At 38.6% G+C, this 10,449-nt stretch overlaps 1 protein-coding gene across 1 annotated transcript; it reads right to left on the reverse strand.

Moving 5' to 3' along the window:
- pdia8 (protein disulfide isomerase family A, member 8) lies at positions 1–10,302 on the reverse strand. Its single transcript, XM_058404763.1, has 13 exons — positions 10,025–10,302; positions 9,003–9,081; positions 5,685–5,802; positions 5,262–5,369; positions 4,721–4,850; positions 3,660–3,773; positions 3,312–3,437; positions 3,043–3,225; positions 1,914–2,022; positions 1,225–1,353; positions 1,009–1,088; positions 883–940; positions 1–643 (listed from the first exon to the last, which is right to left on the reverse strand). Exons 1-13 carry the CDS (start codon positions 10,189–10,191, stop codon positions 554–556), a joined length of 1,491 nt encoding a protein of 496 aa, XP_058260746.1. The 5' UTR covers positions 10,192–10,302; the 3' UTR covers positions 1–553.
- Positions 10,303–10,449: the final 147 nt, after the last annotated feature.

Raw genomic sequence — 10,449 nt, forward strand, 5'->3', positions numbered from 1 at the left:
TAAATAATCAAATCGGTTTAATTTAAATCAGCAGTATCACAGAGAAATACACTTTATAAAAAACAAACAAACAAATAAATAAATGTCCATTATGACCCAAACGTGCAGATTACGGGCGTGACTCTATATGTGGACGGCTACTTGTTGAGGTAAAAGAATACAGCAGGACGTAGGGAGAGAAAGGGAAACAGAAATCTTCGGTGGAAAGGTGTAAGGCCTCAGGGATCTCCAAAAGTTCAACAGTATCTGTGTGGCAGTCTGGGAAAAAACTGTCATGTTGCTGCGGCTGAAATTTGGATCCAAAAAAAATAATAATCTGGTATAGGGGTGTGTGTAAAGGGTTTATCAGTCCAGATAATACAAGAGTACCACTTGATTAATTTTCCTATAACAGGATGCCACTTATAGATCGTATCACTTCTTTCTTTACCGATATGTACGGCTGAACCTCTGGAGGACCCGTGTGACCTTCGTTACAACAAACCCAGACGAATGAGACGGATAAAACAAACCACAGCATCTTCCAGCTTCCCCTTTTTGCATTCGGGATAGATTACAACTCTTCCTTCGCTCCCTTGAGGACCAAGGGGTTGGTCGCTTCCCGTTTCAAGAAGTTGAGGAAGTCCTTCACTTCACGACCCCCCTGGCACCCAAATAAAAGCAGGTTAACATTTACACACGAAGAACTTTTCACTCCTACTCTTTGAAAGGGATACATGTTTCATGCGTTTTGCCTTTTCTTTAAACACATCCTTTATTTTTTAGCCAGTGAAAGCTAAACTGACAGCCATAATGGTGTAATGGTATAATCTTAGTCATAACACTTTCATTTACTCAGAACTAAATTTTCAGATGGAACGTTATGATTTTAGCGAAGGTTACCTCGTATCGTTTCAGTTCGTCCTTCCTCAAAGCAGGAACGAAATATATCGTGGGAAATCTGCCGAAAATAGCAAAAGGTTAAAAGGGGAATGAGTTTTTGGGGATGTGATGGTTTTGAATACTCACCCTTCTACATCATAGCCTGGAGGGACATCGTTGTCAGTGGCGTCCATCTTAGCGATCAAAATGTTGGGATCGTTATAAAGCTGAAGAAGAAAAATGTATTTTTGAACATGGTAAATTCGATTTCAGCTAAAAATGAGTTCACACTACATAAGGAAATTGCATAAACAGTATTGACCAATCTGTAGCTGCAGTGTTTCATATGTCCTGCCGGCTCACCTCCTGTCCAAGCTCTGCATATTTCGGTTCGAGTTTCTTGCAGTGACCACACCACGGGGCATAAAACTCAATCAGTACATCTTTCTCTGGATCGTTCACAATCTCCTCAAACGTGTCTGCAACCACCACCTGGATACAAACCCATCAAAGCACAAGCAAAAAAAGATTTTCACAAAGAAGTCGTCACAAATATCTGGTTTAATTGAAAAATGTACAAAATTATTCAGACATGTTTACACACTGGTCAATAAATCTAGATTCTATAAATATACACTTGCCTTGTCTAAATTTGCATGCTGGATCCTGATTGGCTCTCACATTTTATGACGCAATAATACTTGCATGTGATATGTTCAGGATGATTTCCATTAAGATTTTTAGCTCTTGGTTATTAAAAATAAATGTCCTGAGGTGACAATCATTTACAGTCTGCCTTTTATTCTTTAGAATGGTTGGGATGATTTTCACACTTATTTGGTGCATCCTATATATCCAGCTGAAGCCTTTACTTGATCTTAATGGTGACAATGGAAAAGCAATAAAAAAAGATATAGTTTTTAAAACATTATTGTTGATTAGTAATCATCTCAACCAATTCAGCTTGGCATTACATAAAATCTGAATAATTATTCCACTTTCTTGTAAACATTTCTGTAAACCTCAGGATAATAACCTGCACACACACACACCTTGACTGGTCCATCGTTGTTAGCAGGTACAGGCTGTGATTTGACGTAACGCTTCAATCTGCCCGCGAAATAATCCTCCAAAAACCTTTCTAAAGACTTTCCGTCTCGTCTGGAAAGGAATCACATCATACTTTTACGCTTTCTGCAGGTGTGTGTTCATCTAATTTTTCTGAAGAACAACAAAACAGCAAACAACAAAAATGCAACCTGACGTTAATGGAATTAGAAGATTCTGAATAACATGTTATAGAGTACACCTAGTGGGTGCTTTCTTCAGTTACCTCATAAGCTGTTTGGTCATAAGGGATGGAACCATAAGCATTCGCTAGATCTAGCCAAACAACTGTTAGGTCACCTTTCCTCCGTTTGGCCTCTCTCAGAGTCAGCTGGCTGACCACTGATGTATGATCTATGCACCCCGAAAAGCCCTACCTTTCTGGATGGATGTGTCGATGTAATGGTTGTGCAATAAATTAGCAGTCAACCTTCTTGCAAGTACCGAAAAGAAGATCTCCATATTCAGCAGGGAAATTGTCCTGAACTGGGTGATTGTGGAGGAACCCTCTTCTTTTGGGACAAAACAACCTTCTGCCTGCTTCTAGACTAACGGAATTGTACCTTTGGCCCAGATCTTCCTCAAAATCTTCCACAACTTCCGCACAAGTTTTGGACAATTCTTGTATACCTTGTATGGTATAACACTTGGGCCTGGGGCACCTGAGGCTTTGGTTTTCTGGATGATGTCCTGGATCTCATTCCAAGTTGGCTCCTTCACATTCAGCTCAACTGATGGTTTCTTAGGTCAGTGAATGTTCTGGTTACCGCCAAGACCTTGGCCCCTCCTGGGGTCACTGTGCCTTTCTCCCAAGACTTCAATTTCTGGCCTCATACTGGTTATTCCCCTGCCGTCTGTAGAGTTTTCTCATGGTACCTCATCAGTAAACACATCATAAATATGTAAATATAATCATATTTAATTCCTAGACCTTTTCTTTTCTGCATACGTACATAGCAACACAATGAAAATTAAACTTGCTTGGTCTACATGAGCTCTGATTGACTAATCAAGCAGATCTTTATCGGTACTCAGGATTCATTGATCTCTTCGGTGTTGGTGGACTGGACTTACGTGAACTCCTCATGCATGGTGTATTTGTGTCCTAATCGAGTCCTGATGGTGACAAACGGCATGTCGCTCCCTTCCGTCGTACCCAGGCCGTAATCTTCCTCAAGCTCGTCCATAAAGTCTTGCCGGTTAGCCACCGAGAAGTGCAGGCCATGATCCTTGTACTGAGACGCCACCTTTAATACTCTACAAAAAAACATCAGCTTTGGAGAATCATGCTCGAAAATACGTCATATTTGTCTTTCTAGTTTTTTGATAAGAGACCTGCTCACCTGTTTCTCCAGTAATTGGAGCCTTTGGGGTTGCGTAGATAATCCAGATCATAATATGCTGTCAGCAGGTCTCTCTTCCTCAGCTGATCTTTATTTTCTTTGGTCAAGTGTGGGCAGATTCCATATCTACAGAATCGTACAGACACATGCATCAGGATGTTCAGTACTGCTAAAGAGTTTCAGTATTTTGATGCACTGAAATCCCAAACTATAGACACAGCCACAACAGACAGATCACCATTCACCCTTCTTTTATGGATAAAAGCATCAGCAAATGTAAGATTCTGCAGTATATAAAAGTACACTTCAATTTCAAGTCAAATTAAGAGAAAGAGAGAAAATGCTTACATGTTGTCTCTGATGAAGCGACGTAAACCAGTGATGGAAAACGGGCCTGTGTGTGACACCACACTGTCCTCAAACTTACTGGCCAACCTGGGAGGCCTGAACAGCAGGACACCCCTGCAGAGACAAAGACATCAGACATAACATTATGAGCAGTGAGAGGTGACGTGAATAAGACTGATGATCTCCCATCATGGCACCTGTTAGTGGGTGGGATATATTAGACAGCAAGTGAACATTTTGTCCTCAAAGATGATGTGTTAGAAGCAGGAAAAATGGACAAGCGTAAGGATTTCAGCGAGATTGACGAAGGGACAAATTGTGATGGCTAGACGACTGGATCGGAGCATCTCCAAAACTGCAGCTCTTGTGGGTCTGCAGTGGTCAGTATCTATCAAAAGTACCTTTTAAGTCCTGTAAGTATCCTTTAAGTACGGTAAATTGCGAGGTGGGACAGGCCTTAAAGGATCTGCTGCTAACATCTTGGTGCCAGATACCACAGCACACCTTCAGGGATCTAGTGGAGTCCATGCCTCGATGGCTGTTTTGGCAGCAAAAGGGGGACCAACAAAATATTAGGCAGGTGGTCATAATGTTATGCCTGATGAGTGTATAAAATATAGCTTGTTTAATACTTCACTTACGGATTTTACACCTTGACAAATCCTTACTCTTTTACATCACAGTGCCTTATTTAGAAACTTGAACATTTCAACTTCTTACAACCTTGAGAAAACCATATCTATAACCATTTGGAAATTATTCAATTTTCAGCATTAATTTTTTTTTTTTACTGTATTCCACTAAAGGATAAAGGCATCATGTTATGTGACACTGACATTTGCCATCAACTAGGAAACAGCATATACTTCTGGTTAAGAAGTTTAATGTTCCATCTGAGAGGATACGGCTCTTCTACACACTAGAGCTACATCATTTGGGACACATTCTGGGTGATCTGCATAAATCTAGGCTCTTTCTTGTCTTCCCTCAATCTTTTAAATCAATCTATTTGGGCTCTATGTGAACATATGTTCTCAATCACGCCTCCGTCCATCTCTTACTCTGATGTAAGATCGTATTTGATGCCGAGCTGCATGTCGGTGGTGTGAGCGAAGCGGAAGCTGTCCCTCATTAGATTGGCTCCTTTCAGAAACTCCACCAGCTGAGGACTGTCGCTGCTCTCGAACACTCCTGGGAAAAAAAGACTCAATATCAAACATTTATCCATTTATAGTTACATTTAATAATGTGAAATGTCTGCGAAAAAAAAAACAAGACTGTTCCAGTTATCACTTACGTTATAACAGCTATGGTGGAAAAGTTAAAGTTAGTGCTTTACTTTTGACTACAATTAAAGAACCGATACTGAAGAAATGTTAAATAATCACCTTCATATAGAAAACATCACTGTTTCACCAATTATACATCATTTAGCATCTGTTTAATTGAATCAGTCATACAAGTCCCTGTGTAAATTATTACCATAGAAATATTAACGTATTAGAATGAGGGTCTGACCAATCAGAATCAAGAATCCAGTGGTTTATAAATGAATGACAGATACAGCAGTATACAGCCAGTGCTCAGCAGCCAGGTACTGACCGATTACACTAGGGTCAAAGTGGCTGATGAAGGCCTCCAGGTCTTTCTCGTTGTGCAGCAGTACGGAGTCGGGTCCTGCCTGCTTTTTCATGTGGTCCACGATTCCATCTGTTCCAAAACACATTTAAAGTTCACAACAATGAAAATTCATCATCATTTATGACTAGCAGATGGAGAGGAAACCTTGTAGCTGAAGCTCTGTAGGCATCATGCTGAATGACTACAACACAGCATTCATAGGTGTGTGAATGGAAAAAAGTTCTACATCTGTAATAAACATTTGACTATGCATCAAACACCTGGCCTTTTAGTAGAAATAAATACATCTTAAAACGTCTGTAAAGAAAAAGGCCACCAAAGATCATGACTAAAGGCTGCAATCACTCATCACGCTCACACCCAAACATCCACCTACAAACACACCTGAGGAACGGGGACCATCGTATGTTGACGTTTCTGCTCCGTTCTTAAATATTTTAAGAGTAGGATATCCGTTGATCCCGAATCGCCCACAAACCTCGGTGTTCGACGTACAGTCCACCTGTAAGAGAGAGAAAACACTCAATAACAAGATATAGAGCTTCGCAGACAAACCCCAATTATGATCAGGCTACAGATGACCAGAAATACAGTGCTGGATTAAATGATCGGGTGAAAACAAAACAAGTGGAGGATAATTAAATTAACCTAGCCTAAGGTAGTCTTTTTAGATAGATAGATAGATAGATAGATAGATAGATAGATAGATAGATAGATAGATAGATAGATAGATAGAGACAGACAGACAGACAGACAGATAGACAGATAGATAGAGAGACAGACAGAGACAGACAGACAGACAGACAGACAGACAGACAGACAGACAGACACAGACAGACAGACAGACAGATAGACAGATAGATAGATAGACAGAGAGACAGAGACAGAGAGACAGACAGACAGACAGACAGATAGATAGATAGACACAGACAGACAGATAGATAGATAGATAGATAGATAGATAGATAGATAGATAGATAGATAGATAGATAGATAGATACAGACAGACAGACAGAGAGACAGAGAGACAGACAGACAGAGAGACAGACAGACAGACAGACAGACAGACAGACAGACAGACAGACAGATAGATAGATAGATAGATAGATAGATAGATAGATAGATAGATAGACACAGAGACAGACAGACAGACAGACAGACAGACAGACAGATAGATAGATAGATAGATAGATAGATAGATAGATAGATAGATAGATAGATAGATAGATAGACAGAGACAAAGAGATAGATAGATAGATAGATAGATAGATAGATAGATAGATAGATAGATAGATAGATAGATAGATAGATAGACAGAGAGACAGAGAGACAGAGAGAGAGAGACAGATAGACAGAGAGATAGAGAGATAGATAGAGAGATAGAAAGACAGATAGATAGATAGATAGATAGATAGATAGATAGATAGATAGATAGATAGATAGATAGATAGATAGATAGATAGATAGATAGAGATAGATAGATAGATAGATAGATAGATAGATAGATAGACAGACAGACAGATAGATAGATAGATAGATAGATAGATAGATAGACACAGAGACAGACAGACAGACAGACAGACAGATAGATAGATAGATAGATAGATAGATAGATAGATAGATAGATAGACAGAGACAAAGAGATAGATAGATAGATAGATAGATAGATAGACAGAGAGACAGAGAGACAGAGAGACAGAGAGAGAGAGACAGATAGACAGAGAGATAGAGAGATAGATAGAGAGATAGAAAGACAGATAGATAGATAGATAGATAGATAGAGATAGATAGATAGATAGATAGATAGATAGACAGAGAGACAGAGAGATAGAGAGATAGATAGATAGATAGATAGATAGATAGATAGATAGATAGATAGATAGATAGATAGATAGACAGACAGACAGAGAGACAGATAGACAGACAGAGAGATAGATAGAGAGATAGACAGACAGACAGACAGACAGATAGATAGATAGATAGATAGATAGATAGATAGATAGATAGATAGATAGATAGATAGATAGATAGATAGATAGATAGACAGAGAGACAGAGAGAGAGAGATAGATAGATAGATAGATAGATAGATAGATAGATAGATAGATAGATAGATAGACAGACAGAGAGACAGATAGACAGACAGAGAGATAGATAGAGAGATAGACAGACAGACAGATAGATAGATAGATAGATAGATAGATAGATAGATAGATAGATAGATAGATAGATAGATAGATAGACAGACAGAGAGACAGAGATAGAGAGATAGAAAGAGAGATAGAGAGATAGAAAGAGAGATAGAGAGATAGAAAGAGAGATAGATAGATAGATAGATAGATAGATAGATAGATAGATAGATAGATAGATAGACAGAGACAAAGAGATAGATAGATAGATAGATAGATAGATAGATAGATAGATAGATAGATAGATAGATAGACAGAGAGACAGAGAGACAGAGAGAGAGAGACAGATAGACAGAGAGATAGAGAGATAGATAGAGAGATAGAAAGACAGATAGATAGATAGATAGATAGATAGAGATAGATAGATAGATAGATAGATAGATAGACAGAGAGACAGAGAGATAGATAGATAGATAGATAGATAGATAGATAGATAGATAGATAGATAGATAGATAGACAGACAGACAGACAGAGAGACAGATAGACAGACAGAGAGATAGATAGAGAGATAGACAGACAGACAGACAGATAGATAGATAGATAGATAGATAGATAGATAGATAGATAGATAGATAGATAGACAGAGAGACAGAGAGAGAGAGATAGATAGATAGATAGATAGATAGATAGATAGATAGATAGATAGATAGATAGACAGACAGAGAGACAGATAGACAGACAGAGAGATAGATAGAGAGATAGACAGACAGACAGACAGATAGATAGATAGATAGATAGATAGATAGATAGATAGATAGATAGATAGATAGATAGATAGATAGATAGATAGACAGACAGAGAGACAGAGATAGAGAGATAGAAAGAGAGATAGAGAGATAGAAAGAGAGATAGAGAGATAGAAAGAGAGATAGATAGATAGATAGATAGATAGATAGATAGATAGATAGATAGATAGATAGATAGATAGATAGATAGATAGACACAGACAGACAGACAGATAGATAGATAGATAGATAGATAGATAGATAGATAGATAGATAGATAGATAGATAGATAGATAGATAGAGACAAAGAGATAGATAGATAGATAGATAGATAGATAGATAGATAGATAGATAGATAGATAGATAGATAGAGAGACAGAGAGACAGAGACAGACAGACAGACAGACAGATAGATACAGAGAGATAGAGAGATAGACAGAAAGAGATAGATAGATAGATAGATAGATAGATAGATAGATAGATAGATAGATAGATAGATAGATAGATAGATAGATACAGACAGACAGAGAGACAGACAGACAGACAGACAGACAGACAGATAGATAGAGACAAAGAGATAGATAGATAGATAGATAGATAGATAGATAGATAGATAGATAGACAGACAGAGAGACAGAGAGATAGAAAGAGAGAGAGAGAGAGAGAGAGAGAGAGAGAGAGAGAGAGAGAGAGAGAGAGAGAGATAGATAGATAGATAGATAGATAGATAGATAGATAGATAGATAGATAGATAGATAGATAGATAGATTTTTTCCACACGTCTTTACCTTGGCCAAGGTCGCGATGCCTTTAAGTCTTGCAGCAGCAGCTTCAAACTCAGGAGCGAGTTTCTTACAGTGGCCACACCTGCGGCGAAGGAGACGAGGATCATCATAAACAGTAAAATCCCCCAGTGAGGATGGAGGTCTCTGAGTGTTAAATTAACACCTACATGGTGTAAAGCCTAACTGCACACAAATAAACACAAACACATTTAATAGTAGAACTAAATGAACATAAATGCAGCTTGAAAGAGAGCTTTTGTTGAAATCTCGAATCTGAAGGTTCGAAGATGTTTGCAGCTCTGACAGTGATGCAGCTGCAGATCACAACATAACTGTGATTATTATTACATTATCACATAATAATCTATTCATTTTCATCTGTTTTCCCCAGTCTTCAACTGAAACAGTCCAGTTAAAGTTGCTCAGGTTCCTGTTCTTTAGCTGCCAGGAGCAGGAGCTCCTCTGGTCTCAGATACTGACATATTGTGCACTGACCTGCTTTTCTGCTCATCATGGCTGCAAAGAGTGATTATATAACTTCTCATAACCTTCATGTCAGCTCGAGGTTTCTGACAGACTCAAACCAACACGTTCAAAGCCACCGGGATCACATTTCTCCCAGGTTCTGGTGTTGTTCTGATATGAACAAGCTCTGGACCTCTACCTGTTTCGATTTTTTTTTTTTTGCAATGTTCTGCTGTAATATGATTGGTTGATTGGATAATTGAATGAATGTTGTCACACATCCGCCGTTCTGAAATGGCAAATGTCTGAACTCTGAAACCTAATCTGAATTTGAGAAGGAAATGGTTAATAGATGAAATGATAAAGGTTGATATTATAAGCTCGTGCATTTTTCACACCTCCTCTTGCTTTTATCCCTTAGACACTCTAGTGTTACATACATCATAGGGAGCTCATTCACTAACCATAATAATAGTAAAATAAATAAGTAGATTAATTGTGATTTTAGTTACAAAGCACAAATATAAAATAAATCATTTATGTTTTTTTTTTTTTTTTACCAGGGAGCGTAAAACTTGACCAGCATGGTCTCCTGCTCTGCGGCTATGTAGTCAAAATCCAAGTCCTTCAGCTCCATCACATCACTGCGACCGGCCAGAACACAGCTCCAAACAACAGCCGATAAAACACAAAATAATAATATAAACCGAGACACAAAATCAGCCATGAGAAGATAAAATTACAGCAGAATACAAAAGAGAAAACACGGACCGCCGGAGATGTGTTTGTATTCCTCTCTCCCTCTCTCTATCTCTGAGCCAGGCTGTCCATGAGAGAGGCGGGACCAAAACACACAAACCCATCCCCAAGCGCGCACGATGATTGGTCGATTTTTGCTACAGCGGGTGAGATGTAAAACACTGATTGGTGGGTTTCTCTTTCAATCAAATAGCATCCAATTGTCGCTCCGCTCATTGAGTACAAT

This window comes from Hemibagrus wyckioides, linkage group LG12, assembly GCF_019097595.1.
Source record: "Hemibagrus wyckioides isolate EC202008001 linkage group LG12, SWU_Hwy_1.0, whole genome shotgun sequence".
NCBI classification, from domain to species: domain Eukaryota; kingdom Metazoa; phylum Chordata; class Actinopteri; order Siluriformes; family Bagridae; genus Hemibagrus; species Hemibagrus wyckioides.